The following is a 20,910-nucleotide window of genomic DNA, read 5'->3' on the forward strand; positions in this document are numbered from 1 at the left end:
TATAAATAGAAATCCCAATCGTAAATTCACATCCTCCTCTCTCACATTTTGTCCTGCGCGGTCAATAGACATTCACAATATTTGTTCCACACGCAGCCTTGCTCAGCACCCTGGGTAAAGCCCCGTATCTCCAAAGCAATTCATCTCCTGCTGTAATGCAGCATATAGACTTGCAAATAGGTTATCCCTTGATCTGGACTCTTGCTGTGAAAAAAAGATAATCCCTGGCGCAGGCCACGGGCCTCTCATAAATAAAAGTTAATGAGAAAAAAAAAAGGAAAACAAAAGGCCAATTTTGCTGTGATGCAATCTGGTTGCAAAACAATACAAACCGCTCCGGCAACCTTTGATTCTTTATATCTATAAAGGTGCAGTGTTTAAAATGAATGCAAGAATGCTGTTCCACTCGTGCAATATTCCAGCACTATCATGCAGCTTTCTCTTGGGGAGCTTCAATCAACAAACCATCATTATCGTCGCATGAGCATATTTCACAGGCAGGAGAAAAGATTCTCACAATCGCAGCCTCAAGGGAAGATCATTATCTGTCGAAAGAGAACAACCTGTGCAATTATTTTTATTCCAATGGACTGCTACCACACGCTGTTTATCAGTTTTAAACACTGGAAAACTGGAAAATATACAGTTGTGCTCATGAGTTGTCATACCCACATATAAAGGGATAGTTCACCCAAAAATGACAATTCTGTCATTAATTACTCGCCTAGGTGTCCGTTGCAAGCCTTCATTAATTTTCGGAACAAAATTAAGATGAAATCCAAGAGCTTTCTGACTCTGCATAGACAGCATGCCAAAGTTCAAGGCCCATAAAGGTAGTAAAGACATTGTTAAAATACTCCACAATTTCTTCTCTCCAGTCTCTGCAGCCTGTTCACAAAAGTACCATGACAAACCGCTGAAATCACATGGACTATTTTTAAATTCTCCTTACTACCTTCCTAGACCTTGAATATGGCAGTTGCGTTGCTGTCAAAAATGTCTTAATTTACATTTTGAAGATGAATGAATGTCTTACAGTGTTGAAATGAGGGTGAGTAATTTTCATTTTTGGGTGAACTGTCCCTTTAAATAAATAAATAGGTTTCAGTATATTTAGACAGGGTAAGGCTGTGTAAGATTTTACATTCTGTGCCGGTAGAAATAAAATGCAAATCCTGTATTCGGAAACTAAAAACTAATATACATCGATCTTATTAGTTTGCATCAACAGTAAAGAAAAAAAAAATTAAAAAAGTAGAACTGCATAATAGGTTCGATCATCATGCTGAAAACTAATAACTTCACCATAGGTTCACAAACAAGTAATCGTAACATACGTCAATAGCAACCTGCTGTCAATTCTACCACAGAAATGATGAATGAAGACTGAAAATCAATGCTACTGGTGAGGCTTTCCTTTATTGGTGTGTGCGTGTGTGTTTGTGTGTGTGATTGATTGTGTGTGTGAGCGTGTTTGTGTGTGTGTGTGTGTGTAAAGGAGGGGGCAGGTGCTGTGGTTTTGTCCTCTGAACCTGTCATCACTGTGGAAAGCTAAAGAGATTTCGTGACTGGCAGAGGCGCTCTGGGGAAAAAACAAGGTTTCCAGAAGTGTCGGAGGGTAAATGGAATTTCTGATCACGGCAGACTAAACGTGGTGAACTGAGAGACAACAGAACTGCCTCAAACAAAGCTTGAGCAATCACTGCTATACCTGATCCCAACAGCTGTGTGTTATTACATCATACTGGAAAACGATGGGCTTCCTAGACAATCAATGGACACATCAATACTTCATAATTGTTATATGAGATACGTATGGGGCACCAGAATGAACATTTACAATCTGGAAGCTGAAAACTGAAAGTGTCCTGACCTGTATAGAACAAAAAACACAATCAAGAAAAACAAGGCTGTTAAAAGTCTGCTACTGTAACTGACGCTGCTAAATAAAATAATAAAATAAAGTCTCATGTGCTTATCAACACTGTATTTGTTTCAAACTGTAATATTATGAAATATTGCTAGTTTAAAATAAAAATTTCTATTTTAACATGTTTTAAAATGTATTTAGGGCCCAAGCCGCTAGGCCAAGGGCCTTGACATGCTCAAAAACTCTTGAAAATTGGCACAAAGTCAGCTTGCATTATATCCCACACATATTCATATGAAACTCGGTACACATATAGATCTAATTGTGCTAATTACCTGAAAGACTCAAAATGTTATTGTATTGTGCAATCAAGATTGAAATAATTCCTATTCGTTTGTGTGAGTCCTGAGCAAAAATGCTAGTTGCGTAGCGCATTTTTAGTTACTACACCGCAATAAGCATTCCTAATGGTCACTTACAACAGTCAGGATGTTCCCTTACCAGGCGGCCGTCGACATCGTCAGTTTACTAAATTTTGAAACAGAGCACACGTCAGAAAACCAAATATATTGACAGCTTCGGTATTATGCAGAGCAACATGTTAGTCACTCTTGTCTGACTGATAAGGTGGCAGCAGCTCTCAAACAAATGTCATCTCCACCGCAGGAGCAAACATCAGTAGACTGACTCAGATGTGCTGGGGAGATGAGAGCAGAGAGATGAAACGGGGAAATTCCAGACCCCACAGCATCCACACGGGCTTGTGTCATTAGAGGGGTCCGCAGCTAAAACCGACCCGCTTTTGTATGTGAGCGCCTGTTATATAAAGCCATTGTAGGTCGACTTGCTGAGGCTTTGGAAAAGGTTTAGAGTAAGTGGTGTAGCTTGTTTGCGGTAAAGCCTGTCGCGATTAGTACGTAATCATCTGATCACAATGATCCGATCTAATCGTCAATGACATAGCCGGGATCTTTGTGCACTTTAAATTCCAAACATGTATTTCAGTCACGGGCTTAAATACGGAGCAGCTCTGGAACATTTTGAAGTGAAGCTTGTCTGCGGTGGTTCGAACGCAAAGCACTCTAGCGCTTATTTCCATTTCATTCACAATTTGAATGAGGACCAACAACAAAAGTATTATCAGATAACTACAGAAACTCAAAGGTCTTGCAAGTGGTTTTAATGAAATTGTTCTAAATGGTGCATAAAAGGGAGGGTCTGAGGCAAGACGTGAGACTAAGACAGTAATATCTAAATTTAACAGGCATCTAGTATAGCATCAAGTAAACTGTATTGATCTGGACCCATATTGAAGCTGAAAGCAGTTCATAACATAAATTTAGGAGTAAATCTTAAAAATAAAGTCAGCCCTAAATGTAGGACTCCTAAATCCACAAAGCATTTCTCCACTAAAACTAGCTCATAAATCTGTGAAATGTTAGTGTGTGAAGAGGACTTGACCCACAAACAGTCAAAAAAGGCTATCTGCTTTGAAATGTAAACATTTTAGAAACATTTGACAATAATTCGCTTTTATAGAAAGTATATTGCCTTAATCACGGGGTGGTTTATGGCAGTTGTAGAACTTTCCGGGGATAACCATATATCCTTGCTTTCAATACCCAGCTGGACAAGAAGTACCAGATCCTCTTGAGTCCGGTTTGGTCTTACTGTCAGCCAATGATTATACCACTCTGTTAATGAAGAGGCTGTTTAGACATTCACTAATTGTTTACAAGAAGCATACATGTAAGAGACGGCAATTTGCTGAGCATATACTTGTTTAATCAGTGACTATTAGCAAGCATTTTAAAATATTTACTTGAATGTGGCAAAATAAAATCTTGCTTTTCTCAAATATGTCTTTGCATAAATCTCTGACCCGATCAACTGTATGAATAATTAGTAAGCACGCTGACATCATCCATAGCAATGTGCTCAACCTTGCCCTTTCTCTTAGCTTAAGACACCTCTCTATTCCTTAGAAAAAGTTTATCTTATCTTATCTGCTTTGTGAATTGTTTTTAAAAGAAAACTCTTAGATTAAATATTTGACTGCTATTTAGAAGAACGCTTAGCGGTAAGATAAAATGTTTCGTGAATATGGGTCCTGGTCCCTTAAAAAATAGAGGGGGTTGTTAATCGGTATCAGTTGCTTCGGGTGCAAAGGTGCAGGTGAACTAGATGGGCAACAATCAGACGACCCCCAAATATTTACCTACCTGGTCTCATAGTATAAACGTATGTGGGTGCAGTTTGTAGTGAAACATGAAATATGTACCAATAAGTACATATCGCTGCAGTTTCCAAAAGAAATGAACACTAGAGGCAGTAAAACTCTGTAAATTTGAATAACAGGAATAAAAAATGTCAGTTTTGATTAATAAAGAGTAATTTTCAAACACAATTGCTTGAAGAATATCATGCTATGACTTTATCAAGTTAATATGCGGAGATATTTGCAACTGTAGAGAAACATGAAGTAAGGCACATAAAAACTCAGCATAAAAAGTGCACAGAGGTACGTATTTTTATGAAACGAGATTGAGTTTTACAGGGTGGAGGCCACTGACATCTTTTGCCCTGCTAATTTTTTCTGCCTGTTTTTCACTAGTTTTGCGTTTGGCTAGGGTCAGTGTCGCTACTGGTAGCATTAGGCAATACCTGGACCCCAGAGGATGCGCAGGCAGTCCAACTCCTCCAGCATGGCACATCAATACGGTTTGTTGTGTCTCCCAGCACAGTCTTAAGAGCATGGAGGAGATTGCAGTAGACAGGCAGTTACTCTTGGAGAGATGGACAGGGCCATAGAATGTCCTTAACCCATCAGCAAGACAGGTACCTGCTCCTTAGAGCAAGAAGGAAGAGGATGAGAACTGCCAGAGCCCTACAAAATGACCTCCAGTTGGCCGCTGCTGTGAATGTCTCTGACCTAGAGACCTGCACGGGATTCATTTTTCTGTCCCACTCCCGCAAGACTCTATCCTGTGCGCACCTGTTCCCGCAAAAATATATGTTATTTTCTCCCGCTCCCGCCTGCGATATTTAAGTTTTGTCCTGCTCCTGCCCGCAAAAGCCTGCAGGTAAGTATATAAGTAGTTTTATTTTCGCTGCTTCTTCACGCTACTCCGTTATTTGTTTCACTTGTTTCCCTTCTGAATATAAATTAAAAAGAAGCTAAAAATAAACAAATGTGTTTACTTATATCTAAGTTTAATTCAGTGGAGTGGTGAACATGGACATGAGCTTTTCAGAACAGCCAGAAATAGGTTAATAAATCTGGCAATCAAACAGAAAAGCATAAGAGCCTACTGCTTAAGAATCTGTTAGCCTTTTTGCCTTTAGCCGTTTCCAAACATTGAACATAAATCATCCTTTATTTCTCGATAAATAAAAATAGCTTACATCTTTTATTCCTTTTATTCATACAGATTTACAGAGTTTCAATTAATAAAACTGAATTTTTGCACAATTACTTCATATATCATTGTATGACTTCAAAACGGTATTAATATGCTGGGATATCTGAAAATTGATGCTTTTAAAACGATAGCATCACATATATCCAGCTTCATATCTATGGGTTTTCACAGACGGTAGGTTTATTCGTACTTGAGAGGTGAGAAGCTCCTGTGTAACTACAATTTAACAAAACAGTTCAGATCTGTGTAAAAGGAAGTTGAAATGGCACAGCTGCATCAACAAATGCATTTTTATATCAGTTTTGTATTTTATAACACTATCGTGTAGATTTAGGGTTGGATTTGGTGTAGGGCATATTTCCAACATGATAGAGCATTGACTTTTAGCAACAGTCCACTAATATTTCAATCCTTGGACTGAAATGGAGCAATTTATACCATATATAAAAATAAAAATGTGCCAAGGATCTTCTACTGAACCTGTTTTAGCGCCACTCAGTGGAAATTTCTCTTTGAAATTGCGGTGAAATGTGCAGAAAGGCATGTAAAAAAATTACCCTGCACAAAAAGTGCACAGAGGATGTTTTTACGAGATCAGATTGGCTAAGTTGAAAAATCAAATTCGGATGCAAATGTAGTGAGAATGCAGTCAGTGATGGCCGCTTAGCAGTGGTTTCTTAATTTTACGGACCACGGCAGAACTACAGACACACTCAAGGTTGTATTGTCAACCCCAAAACACTGTTTGCTTATTTGAATGGCTTGAAAATTGTCACCCTACTTTATCATACTGTTTATTTTTGCAGTACTGTCATACTATTGAAACACAGAATCTAGCATTTCGACATTAGAGTTCCATCTCGTTTCCATTAACTGCTTTAGAGACTTATACAGCTTTACTTGGAGGAATGTTTGAAGTCGGTGACTAGCTTTTTTTCACGTCTTTCAGAAGGTGGACAACTTTGGGTGTTCTGTCCATCACAGTGTACGGGAACGCACGTGAAAGAATGGTGATGAGCATGTGAGAACTGTAGTTCAGTCTTGTGAAACCGCGCGTTCGCTCCTCTGTCAGTGAAAAAGACAACTATCTTTGCCTGTGAAATATCTATTCCAAATATTTTGAAATAGTGATTTTGAAATAGTAAAGCTTGAATGTTTTCACCGTTCGTATTTTGCATCTATTGCGGCTGATAGGAAAGATGTTTTTCGATAAACTCGTGTGCATTTAATGTTTTTCAATAGTCGGTTGTCCAGACGTCAGCTGTCACTGCGCAACCGTATTGGTATCGGTCATATCAGTGACAACAGCCTTTCTTTGTGTTTGTGCCCTTTCAATCAGATTTTGAGACAATGTCACTGAATGTTTACAATCTTGGCTGCTGTGTCAACGAGGTGCTGAGCTAGTGTAAGAAAACCTCGGCCAGAGACAGTATCGTCATACTATCAAAAAAACCATTTCCAAATATCAAAATGTGTCATGCTCGTGGCACATTCTGCCTCGGTGTGGGCCGTGAGCCACGCCACAGTTAGCATCTGACCTTGCGCCAGGGACCAAACAATCAGAAACAGACTTTATGAAGGTTCTTCTAGCTTCCAGAATAGATCAGATGCGCTAAAACATTAACCACATTCAAACCTAGATGCAAAACCCATCTGTGTATTTATTGAATGAGCACTGTGCTACGTCCGAACTGACTGCGCTCTATTTTATGTATAATCAGTTTATAGATACACACAAGACAGAAAGATAGATAATAGGGCTGGGGGATATGGTAAAAAAAAAAATTGATTTACAATTTAAATCATAAATTACGTAATTAAACTTAATCATTTTTATGCAACTCACCCTTAAATGTATTCGCATAAACCTCTAACTAAACGTTCTTAATCATGCCATATTTTGCAGTCCAATACTGTGAGTGACAGATTACAAAAAGCAAACAAAATGGTATAATGCTGGAACCATGGCTCTGGGGAAGGCTCATGTGCTTCAAAAGATTGAGCTCTCTCTACTATTCATATCAACGAGTGAAAAAAAATTGTTGCCACAAGAAAAAATAACAATTGGGACCAAAACACACAACCTAAGAAAACAAATAATAATACGGAGAGAAGCTATGAGGCTTTCGGTAATGTGAAATTAAAGAGGAAATAAGCATTTATCTATATTGTTCCTGATTGAGGCCGGCATGTGTTGAGTGTGCTCTCTGCCCACACTAACAGTAATCAATAGGCAACATAACGAACACAATGAACCCGTCTGAAGTGAATCATGACTCCCTCACAGTCTCGCGGTAGGTATCCACTTATTCATTAAAAAGCTGAAGAAAGAAATTTCACAACATTATGAAAATGTTGCTCTTCCCCTCCGCGTATGCTGGGATGATTTTAACCCTCTGATGCACATTGGTCACGACAGCAGACAGCTATTCGAGAGAGCGATGTTACACCTGCACCGCCACGGGCATTTACAACTGACCCAGATTGACCTCTTCATATATGCTACCGCAGCATAAAAACGTTCAAAATTCCTGGCCAAAGTAAAAATCATTATCAATCAATCAAAAAAAAAAAAAAATGTCACGCTTCAATGTCATATAACAGTGTCCCATGCGAAACAATCCAAAATATAGATTTGGTTTTGTTTGGTTGATTTCGTTGTGAAGTGCGACCTGAAGCTTTCCTGACCGTTTCCATGCAATTGGCCGGCTTATCTCTGAATAAATGAGCTCTTAGCAGATCTGACACTGATTGTCACCAAGCACGCAGCCAATCAGGTGACCTTTTCAAAGATCAGAACGGTTGGTTACGGCTGCATTGATTAATGTCCTCTTCAGGAGGTGATCTCTCAGAGAAAAACCACAGGGTGCCCCCAAACAATGTCGACCAATAACGGTGTCACTACCACCATCTGGTGCTCCGGCGAATAAAAAAAAAAGCTTTATCAGCAATCAGAGGGTTAACAATATAACAATACAGGGGAGGAGAAGCGAAAATAAAAGTCCTCCAAGGTCATGTGGGGGGAAAAAAAAGGGGAATCTTTTTCCTCCGGATCCCTTGGATGGAGAAACGGTGTGGCTCATCCGAAATGGGTATGCTTTGTAGATTAGGTCTTGGACTAGCTCTGAGCCCTGACCTTGCCAGCAACTTTGGCATGGATTTCTACACGGATGAGATTCGGAGGGGAAAGGAGCACGGAGATTTACTTGCATTAATTCACCTTAAAAATGCAGACGGGTTTACTCGCCACAGCAACAACAACTGCGGGTCCTGAACCTCCGTGGTGAAGGGATCTCGAATTCATTTGGTAGTCTGCGTTTAGTATGCAGCGCATGACTTTACAATCAAGAAGCCTACAGTCTCAGGTGAGTAAGTGTGGAGTGGTAAAGGGATTGTGTCTTTGTGATATTTACTACTGTGATACGATCTCGCTGTCAGAGGGGGGCAGCTGCATACTTCAAATACCCGCCAGTTAACAATCAGATTATGGTAAATAAGCGTGGATGTTTGTGCCGCCGTTTTTTGCCGGTTGTTGACAAATGCGCGAATAGGAGAAGGACAGGAGATAGAGAGAGAGAGAGGGAGGAAGTGAGACAAAATGAGAGCGAGATGAAAGAGAAATGCAGCTGCCTGCGAAATAAGCACTTATGAAAATCATGATTCCTTCTATTCCTCTTTTTCCTGTTCTGCTGAATGCCAAGGCCACGTCAAGGACATGATATGCTCATTTAAGCTCATTGCAAAGCCATTATACATTCAGGATTACGAATTAGCTTAGTTTGGGGCCTGGGTCATTAGTGAGATAGTAAATCTTTCTGCTTTGAGACTGTGTGTGTGTGTGAACGCATTTTAGTTGGCCCGAAATGGATATTCAAGGGTTCAATATAAGTTAAAGTCAATTTAAAAAATTTATGACATAATGCGAAATTTCCTCATTTTCTAAAAAAAAAAAAAGTTATTAATAAAAAATAAAGGTGAAAATGGCCCGTTTTTGATGTAAAGAAAAAAATTGAGGTTTATCGTTTTATGAAAGCACTTACATACATTTTATTTTTTTTTGTTAAGAAATTTTATTTATTTATTTTTTAAATAATAGTTAAACTGCATTTACTTTTACACAGAAAAGCTTAGCAGGTGAGCATTTCACACACACACAAAATTTTTTAATACTTTTATATCTTGTGGAATATTTCAATGTTTGGAAACTGGCTTTATCTCACCTCAATGTAATCTTACTTTTTAAAGGGGGACGGGGATGGGGGTGTGGCAAAAAGAAATTAATCTGTAGCAATCATATTTATTCTGTTTATACTAAATCTAGACCATTATGATATATTATTAAAAATCGGCACTAGACAGGTCAAGCTTATAATTTCAAATGCAGACATTACTCTTGAACATGACATTGGGTGTTAAAATCGAGTCAGCTGTTCTGCTTTGCCACTAAACTCACTATGATATATTACCACTCCTACAAGCGTTCCTGCGTGCATCTGCATCCGACACACACTCATATTACACTGCTGACCTTTCATTTGCGGAAATCCACTCCAAAAATATCACACCGGTTCATATCTGTATGTAAAATGGCATCGAAGGGTCCCGCGGAGCCTCGGTCTAAACACGGGCCTATCTCTGGAGGGTTCATGGGTAAATCATTCCTGTTCACCGGCTTCGGGCCGACCTGCACAGCCTCTTCAGTGGACCAGAGAGGTGATTAATCACTAGCCCCTTAATCATGCCCAAAGGTCCCGCTTTAATTAAAAACAAAGTTCTCTTTTCATTATTCCACTCCAACTGAAAAACGATAAGACCCCCTTCCCCCATAACATATTACAGCCGGGGCCCCCACCTCTGTCTCTCTCTCATCCGGAGAAGAGTGATGAAGAAACATACTAAAGCCACCATCTGAGCCAAAGAAGAATCCTCGAAGATTTAGACCTGTGAGACGATAAAGTGTAAAAACAGAAAATATGACAAGAAACGTTCAAGTCAACCAACTATCAGAAATTTCCCAGGCTCTTATTTTCGATTGATAATATTTTATAAAGAAAGATAAACATGTATAGTGATAAAATGCTAAATATAAAATGTCATGGAAGTATGTTTAGGATGTTTATGTGTAAAAGTATGTTAAGTGATATTTTGTTCAGTGACCGCGGGGCCCTGACAACAAAGTTGCTATATCATTATATATATAGAAATATTAATAATACAATACAATACATGCAGAGAACGTTAGTGGTAGAACATCTGTCAAGCATTTCTGAAGCTGCAGGTTCTAATCCATCCTCGTATATACATTTGTTCTTAATAAAACCAAAGCGGTGTTCATTAAAGTCATTGCATATAAAGAGCAAAGACAAGTTTGTGTGTGTTTTTTTGTGCTTTTACCCAAACAAAGTGCTTGATCATCTGTGCATTGTGCACAAGTGCTCGCCATAAAACATGAATTCAGGTGATAGACCGCTTGTTATTTAACACAGAACAACAAATTTATTATCGAATAGTAATGCGTCTTTCTTTTAGGTACATTCGACAGTGCGTGCCACAATAGAGAGACGTCTTTGTTGCATTACGTGTCAGTGGTGATCATTCAAAAATGGGACAAAAAGCACTTTTCAAGTTACTCTCCAATGTTTGCATGCCTGTAACTCAAGAAGCATTAAAGATATCTGAATTGCCTTTTAAATCTTGGGTCTTAACAAACTTTCCTTTGGGCATCTTCATTTTTAAAGCCCTGTTCGGTTCTAGAGATACTGGAATTTAAATATAGCTCCAGGAGTTAATCATTGAATTTTTCAGTGGTCAAAAACCAAATGTGGGTCACTTTACATAAATATGATACTTCTTTTCTTGTGAACAGGAATGTCTGAAAAACAAATAATATTGAAACGAGAAATATCTAAACAACCGCATTGAAAATATCTGGCTGAGTGCTATAAATATAGGTAAATAATCTTCTTCCAAAGTTTGTATGCCTCTAACTATAATCTTTTTTTTATTATTATAGTTTATAATATAATTACAAGGTCATAAAATTATTACATTGTACTTATATTTTTATAAATAGCTATATGTAATTATGTCTGTAACACATTTTTGTACGTTGCATTTATAATTACACTACTGACCCATCCCTTACACCTTAACCCACCCTTAAACCTACCCATACCACCAAACCCTAACCTTACCTGTATCCCACTCCAATGGCAGCAAAAGTGTTTTGCAATACTATATGAAGTACATTGTACTTATTATTTGGTACATAGTAGTTAAGGCCAGCTAATATAAAGTTTGACCAATTACTATAATAACTGAATTTAAATTATTTAATGCTGCTCTGCGTTCAATACAAGTTCAATACGAGTTAAGGCCAATTTAGAGCATTTATGGCATAATGCCGAAAACAACAATGAAGGTGAAAATGGATATTATTACAATATTAAAAAGATTCTATTTCTTCATAGAATTATATTTTACTATCAATTGTTTTGGCCCTATATCATTCAGAGATATGGGGACCTCAATGAGGCTCCAAGTCCAGATTGTTGAAGATGACCTATTTTCAGAAGGAATATTACCAACTTCACAGAAGGAAATTAGATACATCTCTAGTTTGTTTCTTCAGATAGCCCTCTTGAAAAGAAAACAAGTATCATATTCAAAGTGACCCACATTTGGTTTTTGACCACTGAACATGTTTAAAAAAAATGTTTTAATTTAATTTGAATCTTGAATCTCTGTATCTTAGTTAAAATTTGACATTTTGCCCACCCTCTACAAAATAGTCGATTACACAGTAAATATATACATCCGTGACATTTTATATTTTGGCTTTCATAAAAAAATAAATAAAATAAAATAGCAAAAAAACAAAAATTTGAGAAGAGGACCTTTAGTTGTGTTGACACCCAATGACCCTAAATTCTAGTACAGAAAACACCTGCTAATTTACCTGTGTGTTATAAGTGCTAATTTCTGCAAGTTATAAGCATTTCTTACACAGGCTGTGCATTAAAACAAGCTGAGAACTGTGTTTCAGAAATGACCTGTCTCTAAGCTCCGCCCCTCTTGGCTACGGTTGCTAACTCAGACAAGCATGGTTTTCAGTATGTTGTGCTGACAAAGAGGTAAAATTGATTGAATATTACTGTTACAAATAAGAATCACGGCCCGGTTGTAAGAAAACCCTAAAGTGGTTTGACTTTAGGGTCTCCCTAAGGTGGAAAAAATCCCTGAGGCAAGGGCTTTCTTTAAGAGCGTTGCCAGAAACGTCTTAAACGTCAGCCTTTTTGTGTTTATGCATCTTAGATAGTCTGTGGCAAAACATGGGAATGGAGGACCGGTGGCCTTAGTTATAAAATCACCCACAACAAACAGAACATAACAGAGCGTTGCCTTTTTAAAGAGGTTTCATCTTTACTGCAAAAAAAGCTAAACTATAAAATTAGTTACAGAGTTTATTATTAAAGATGTCTAGGCAAACGTCACCCTGTTTGCTAACCAGCTTTACAGAACTGGAAACAAGAACATTTCAACCAAACCACACAAAGGACAAAAAAAAAAGCCATTCTTTTCTTAGAGGGAAAAAGAAGCAAACATCCAAGACTGCCACGATAATCCATCAAGTCACTCTTGCGCATGAGACGAAAGCCTTGAATGAGATAATTAGCCTAATTAACTCAAGCACACAGTGGAAATTATATAAAAAAAAATATATATATATATATAAAAAAAAAAAAAAAAATATATATATATATATATATATATATATATATATATATATATATATATATACACACATATACACACACAAATATTAAAACACTGTTTACACGATTTTAAAGAATTACTTTCAATATATAAAATACCTTATTTTGATCAGTAATAAACCTGTGCTGGGAGTTTTTATTTATCATTTTTAGGATAAAATGGTCACATAACAGGACTTTGTTGCAATTCATAACTGATGATTTTAAATGAGCACTTTAACAATTAAGAGGAAATACTTGATAAGAATCTTTTTTTTAGAATGAAGATTAATTGAATTTACTACATTTTTTGAGGTATGTGGGTACAATCAATTTATTTTAGTTGTTAGCTACATTTAAATACATTTAATTAACTAACTAACGGTTCACTTTTTTAAATGCAGCTAAAATAAGTAATATTACCAATGGAGCAAACTGACCTGTCTGTGATTAGTTACAGTAATATTTTAGGATCTCTTAACTAGTGGCTTTTACACATATTTATGCACAAACATGAATTTATTCTAATCCTAATAATCCCTAATCCTACAGCTACCTCACTAACTATTAATAAGCAGCAAAAAAAAAATCCTAGTTAATAGTGAGTGTGTTCCCTATTAAAGTATTACCCAACTTTAAAATCTCAGTACAAAATTGTTCTCCTTTGACATTTCTGTGGAAAATCTCAACATAATTTGCAACTATTGCTATTCATATTATATGAATAGGAAATATATAATACATGAATTTAAATTGTGAAGTGTTTTTACAATTTAAAAAAAAAATCTGTTCCAGTTTTTCATTTTTGGTTTAAGAAACATTTCTGTCATTCCTAATTAAACATATTGAAATGTTGAAATCATCTATCTTCAGTGCATGACTGCTGAGTCTAGGCTGTCTTTTTGCAGGCCTACTTTTCTCAAGATTATCTGACAAACGGAAAAAAGAACTGTAATCAGTTGACATCTTTTGTAACATTTGAAAACTTTAATTATCATAATTACTTCATTATTGCCATTCTTTTTATGATTAATGAGCATTTTTTAAAAACATTAGGGAACTTGTATTAAAACGCGCTATTCAAAAATTCAAACGCGGCTGATCAGAGTGCTGAACTACAAGGTTTAATAACATACTGTAGCTGGCGCCGATGGCCTAGAGTAGTGTGTGTGCGCTTAACTGCTGTGGCTAATGGCTAATGCATCCCTTGGAAATGTCTGTCAAATCACTGAAAATGTTATTTTATAAAGCAGCTCGTCTTTCATCTTGAGTCACCTGGCGGGGAGGATACGGTGAGTTCAGATGTGCGATACAGTTCTCTAATTAAACGGAAGCCGTGTGTAGGAATATATCTGAGCTCCCGAAATACAGCGTGACGAAATTCACTAGAATATTTGCCTGGGATGGTAAATGTGGTTATTGCAGCGTGGATGGGCACAGATGTGAAAAGCCGACATGTGTGTCAATCACCTCAAACGCGTCTCTTTTTTATTTTTCCGTGCCGTTGTCTAAAGAGCGTTCAAATTTATAAAAGCTTTCACGCCACTTCAAAGCTCCCTGACCACTCTAGCTGTCTGTTCTGATGTAATAGACAGATAAAGGCAACCCGTGCCCGGGACATTGCGATTCAATTCGTGCGAGCGACCAAGCGGTCCCCGTTGTCCGTAAAAACCAGCTGCATAAAAAAAAAAAAAAAAAAAGACAAAAGTGAGTCCAAATGTTAATGGCGATCCATGGCTCAAATCAAAATGGCTTGTTAAACTCGCTGGTATCTTGAACGGATACGCGCTGAACGCCGCGTCTAGGCCCTTTGCGACTGTGCAGAGGCAACGTGCATATCAAAAAGCTTTCGGCAACCATGCGTTCTCTCGAGGGATGAGGGTTGAGAATGTATTATGAAAATTGAGAGGTATGCGAAAAGGATTCTTACCTGATTCCGGATCACCTGTGGAAAGAAAAAAGTCAAAAGCACAAAGTCAGAGGCAGCGTTCCGGAAACTCGGTTAAAAGATTACAGATGCATAAAACACAAGCTCTGCTCATTCTCGTTCATCTAGTCCCATTTTTGGTCCTTACAGAGAGTAAACTGCTAATATCTCAAGACGATCGAGACTTTTTGAACCGGCTTGCATGCTGATTTGCATGAGAATACGAATGAAGGCATCTTAAAATAAGCTGGCGCTGTTATGGAGAGAGCGCAAAGGAAAAAGAAATAGGTCGAGTTAAAAATAAAGAAATTAAATCGTAAAGGTCCTATTCATCAAACCGAAAACGAAGGGGAAAAAAAACGCACTCTTACAGTAAATAACAGTATAAACAGTTTTTTTCCCAATGACAGAATACCTACAGAGAAAGTTCTTTTAGTGAACACTGGAATATTGTTAATTTACATAGCACATTACTCACATTGAAAGAATTCATTTTGCTCTGTTTGCAAACTATGAATACAAAAAGCGCCGTATTTCCAACGGCAGCCAAAGCGGCTGTGATTCTGAAGAAACCGGCTGAATTTGTGCTGGTGGTGAGGGAGTGTGTGCAGGCGGCTCCGTGGAACCTCCCTGAGTGCAAAAAAATTTGATCGGTTTTATGTCTTAATCAAACACAAGTGTACAACCGATATTTTATAAATTTAGAGGAAAAGTAGGTCTGCCTGAAATAATTATGTCTCCTCTAGTGCTCTGTGCACATAAATGATATCAACCAGAACATCAAAAGAATTTGGCCAAAAGGAGAATAATAAAACGCACATATAAAACTGACTTTCTGTGATTTCTACACAGGTGTGGTTTAGCTGTGTTGGTTTCAAATCCCGAAGGTTGTCTTCAAAATCTATTCAAGCTAAAATCCCTGTATCATATTTGCAATGGCTATTTGGGTAACAAATGAACACAGTACAACCACGCTGACATTCAAATGAGGGTCGACAAAAATAACGATGCTAGATTTGTGCCTGAAAGATCGACAGGGTCAAAAACAAGTGTGTCGGGTCAGGACTGGCTTGTCACACGAGTTTCATATACTCTGTTATGCATTCAAATGCAGTTTTCAGTTTGCCAAAACAATAGCTAATAACACTACTTAAAGCCTTTATATATAATGCATTATAAAAATAGTCAGGCATTAGTTATGACTTGTAATGCATGAGCTAATTGTATGATCTCATGAATAATTGTAACCTCAGTTATAATGCATTATACTTAACTAATGTGTGTGTGTGTGTGTGTGTGTAGTTTTGTGATTCATGATTGTTTTATCTTTCGAAATAAATGTACTTTACATGAACTAGCCTGAAAATATGAACATCCTCCATTTCTCATACATCTAATTTCATACTGATTCCAGCAGAACATGTTTGACAGACACAGTTTCTCCATCGATTTACAAGATGATTTTGTGACAGTTCATCTAATGGTAATAAACTGACTTCATATTTGTAAAAAAAATTATAATCATAATAATCATAATAAAATAAAATATACAATAAAATAAAATTAAATTTAAATGAATTAAATGCAATAAAATAAAATAAATAAATTATAAGAAAATTGTATAAAATGTAATTCGTAACTGTTTGTGTTTATATCGGTCACTACAGCGGTTCTCTCAGCATGTAAGATGCCCTGTGGTTTACTCGTTCTCTAAGATTATACAGTATACCTCTACAGTAAATGATCACATTCTTGAGGTCTGGAAAAAATAATCTTTAGCACTTCTCATTTTATGTTCCTGTTGCTAAACTAAAAAGGAACTCACAGCAGAGATAGGGACAGTACAACATACTGTATCAAGGCTCCTAAATCCTAAGATCAATGCAAATATACATTAAATAGCCTTTGAATAATGTGATAAAGCTGTCTCAGTAAAATCTACAGGCTGTTGTTAATGTATGTAATTACAAACATGCTTTTAGTAAATGTCACATTTTCCCTACTCCATATGAGCGTCTGCCTCAGCTGGAAACATGGGAAATGATGAATGTACTCGCTCTCTAAGTCCAGCTGGCAACAACAGGCAAAGTGCTGCCAAGATTAGCCATCGTAAAAAGAGAGCAGTCTTGTTGTTAAACAAGTGCATTTGCCACCTGAAGCAGACATTTATCATTTAACAAATTGTAGCCAGTCTGTGTCTTTACAAATATTAGGGTTAGGAAAAGTCTTCTGATAATAAATAAGCAATACAAAATATATTAAATAATATACAGCCAAGGATAACATACTGGCAAGACGGCGGAATTTATTTCAAAATAAATAAATAAATAAATACATACATGCATAATACAAAAGTTATTGCTCCCTTCGGAATTTTTGAAGTTTGTGGACATTTGTTAACGCTGTATGAAGTGATTTTGTTGTGGATTGCAGCAGTAAATATAGAGAGATTCTGGTGGTGAAATGGACAGAAATTGTGCCCCTTTTATTTCTTTGGTGTTCCAAGGTTTCAATTATGTGATCTTCAGGTGTGAAGAAAGTATTTTTCAAATGTCACTAGGATGAAACAGTTCTGCAAGCAAGAGTGGGTTGCAAAATAAACTACATAAATAACTACAGGAACTGTTGCAGTTATTGCTGCTAATGGGAGTGTAACTAGTCATCGACTCTAAAGGGGTGATCTCTTCTTTTCCCACAGGGACACTGGATGTTACATAACTTTAATGAATACATGACATATGTATCTGTTTTTAAGCATTATAGGTTTTGGGTGGAAAATCGGACGACATTTAATGTACAGTTATGCAAATAAACAGAAAATAAGTCAAGGGGGAAACATGTAAGGGCTTTTCACATGTGAACTATTTAAAATTTGCCCTGGGATGCTTCACATTCCACACCGCTTAGAATTTACCCAGGTTTAACAATGATTATATATCATTTATGACCATATCATAAACCCTTGGTTAACGCTCTTATTTGCAGTGTCAGTGTCACTGTTTGGACAAATGCAGCATGTGAGCTTTTCGCGTGACTCTCTAGGACTGCATATTCGCATATTGTGCGTTTTGCATATGCTGTACTATGAATTTTTCCTGAATTTACTTTTCGGCGGACTAAAAAGGCTGTTTTTATCTCCGATTCATACATTTTCAGTAACCAATTTACATTTTACCCTTTAATTCTAACACCGACAAAGTATGTGAATATTGTCGCTGTCGGGCGGAAACCTCCTATGTGCAAATTTAGTCAATTTCATATTTTTTTCACAAATCAGCTTGAAAATAGCTTGAGAGCAAATCTCTTAACTCCATTGGACACTTCAACTGTCTGAGAAGTCTCGTAACTTCACCTCTTCACGCCGAGGGAGCTTCGCGGCATATGTCTCCTTAAAATTGAGAGTCACAACAAATCCTTGTTGAGCAACACGTCCTCTGATAGTTAGGTTAGGTACATTTGAGGAAACCTGTTTTGTTAAAAATCGACAGTTATAATGCATTGGTGCAGAACAAAGCTCGTAGATGAGCCACGAAGGTAACTTTGCGAGCAGGTTAGGCAGATTTCTTCCTATTAGACAGCCTAATCAGCTCATTGTTTTTTGTATTGCATCGCTAACAGCTCTTAAACCTTTTTAATAGAGTTTAGAAAGACGTATGTAACACAATCAGCTTTGATCAGCTTGTGAAAAGCTTGGACTCTTGTCAAAAGGCTCAACGCGATCGCAGATTTTAATGAACCCTGCTGGCAGCAGCGACGTCTATGTCCATACCGTTCTCATCAATGACAGCGTAATCTCGTATCTCCCTGCTCCCAAGTCATAAAAATCATAAATCGAATTTGGGGAAATGTTCTGTTAATGTTGGTACACAACAGTATATGATGACAATATAAGGTGTATTTTAACAATACCGTGTTTAATATGAAGCATGCAATAGGTGTCCGGTTTTAATAATCTAATTGTAACATCCTAACATCGCATTTTAATAAAGAGGTGCTAACCTCGCTACTAAAATACTCATTTGAAAAAGAATCTTTCGTACTAATACATCATTTCACATCGTGTGTTACTTTCCAGTTAAAAGCAACGTTTAGAATGTCGATAAGCTGGGGTTTTAATCATTGAGTAAAGTCTTTTTTTTTTGGTGCACAAAAAGTATTCTCGGAGCTTCATAAAATTATGCTTGAATCACTTGGACTATTTTAACAATGTCCTTGCTAACCTTATGGGCCTTGAATATGTCAGTTGCTTTGCTGTTTATAAAGGGTCAGAAATTTCTTAATTTGTGTTCAGAAGAATGAACAGAAGACTGAAATGACGCGAGGTTGAGTAATTAATGACAGAATCGTATTTTTTTTTTAAACTACTCCTTTCAATGCTCTGTACTGTAGTGTGCCCATACATACTGTACACACAAACTCTTTCTAGTTTACTTTTAATCGCATTCGCTACGTTTAATCGTAACATATAATCATTGCACTTAATAGTGTTCGCCGTCTGTTGTAATTTGTAACTAACTGCATGATTCCTACTGTACATTTCTGCCATAGTCACCACTACTCCCAAATATATCAATTTTTTTTGTAAAGCTGCTTTGCAACGATCGGTATCATGAAAAGCACTATACAAATAAACTTGAATTGTATTTTCTAATAATTCCACACAGGTTCTTTGTTCTCGCTTTCACTGAAGCTGCTTTCAAGATGCTCTTTGCATCATTCTCAAATCACGCTGAACATCACGATCGTCAGGTTTTACATAAACTCCTGGAGTTCATGCAGTTTGACTCCTGCTGTCTTTAGAGCAAAAGAGGGCACACTAAATAAATGAAGACTTGTGTTAATATTTCACTTCAGCGTTCACTCCAAATGTAATGCTTCTAATATAATTTGTAATGATATGAAACATAATTTTCACAAGTGGTGTTGAGTATCTGTTCGGTATACAGTTATGATATCCATCTCTTCTGCTGTGATAGAAGCAAAAGATACTTCTCTCTTTTTAGAAGAATGGCAGCCATCTGAAAACTTTTAACAGACGTTTTTGTCAACGTCAACAAGATGGCGCCGACAAAAAAAAAGTAATGCTTAACCACTAGCTGACAAATGTGTTTATTTCCAAATAAAAGCACTCCGCACTGCTGCCTGTCATGAGGGTGGGCACAAGGCTCTAGCTGAAGGTGACACTTACAAATGTATTGCTGAATTACAAATGTTTTGATTGAAGAGATAGCAACTCAACATAAAGTATCTGGAGTTGAATCAAGGCGCCATTACAGTGCAATGAATTCAAGCAAAGTAAACATCATTGGGACGTTGTTGCAACCATGACACATTACTGTTTACCAAAACATTTTCTTTCCAATTAGCAGCTTGCACTCATTACTCTAGTTTTGGATGAATAGGCACATTGAATAAGGTTACGGCGGTATCGTGCAGGGAAGTTTCACAAGTGATGAAAGAAAAACTGTGAAAAAAAAACACTTTCCATCTGTTCGTGTTTCTGTTGTACAGACCTTTGATAGTGCTAGAGCCCCCCATCCCTCCCCTCAAGACAAATGACTTGTTATTTGAGGACATCAATCTTTTCATTTATCAAATCGTATTAGTACATAATTCCTTCCAGGAAAAAAAATAATGTTGTGTGATAATGTGCCTCATACCAAACATTGTTAAGGGGAAAACAAGAATTAGTTCGCTCAGTCTCATATTGTCTCAAATTGATACTGTGAAAAAGAAAAACTGTTTTATTAGAGAATGCTTTAAGTAATGGATAATGCACAGTCAGTTTAAAAAGCAGTTTTAGTATCATGTTAATTATCCGGCTTATTACTTGGAAAATAAAATAAAATAAAAGCCGATTCTACGCAAGCAGACTAAAATGTAACTTTAAAAATCAGCAGGGCTGAATCGCACACCCCCAAAAGACGTTCTGAACAC

At 37.1% G+C, this 20,910-nt stretch overlaps 1 protein-coding gene across 15 annotated transcripts in view; it reads right to left on the reverse strand.

The window, feature by feature from the left end:
- The window catches only part of nrxn2a (neurexin 2a), a 260,155-nt gene that overhangs the window by 214,774 nt on the left and 24,471 nt on the right, over nucleotides 1-20,910 (reverse strand). For 14 of the 15 annotated variants that reach the window (XM_043221580.1, XM_043221591.1, XM_043221586.1 and 11 more), the window contains one exon: nucleotides 14,977-14,991. The exons of the other annotated variant lie outside the window; for it this stretch is intronic. In XM_043221580.1, coding sequence (XP_043077515.1) covers nucleotides 14,977-14,991 — 15 coding nt within the window. The remainder of the gene's footprint in view (nucleotides 1-14,976; nucleotides 14,992-20,910) is intronic. 15 annotated transcript variants of the gene reach the window in all.

Source organism: Puntigrus tetrazona, chromosome 21 (assembly GCF_018831695.1).
Source record: "Puntigrus tetrazona isolate hp1 chromosome 21, ASM1883169v1, whole genome shotgun sequence".
Lineage (NCBI taxonomy): Eukaryota > Metazoa > Chordata > Actinopteri > Cypriniformes > Cyprinidae > Puntigrus > Puntigrus tetrazona.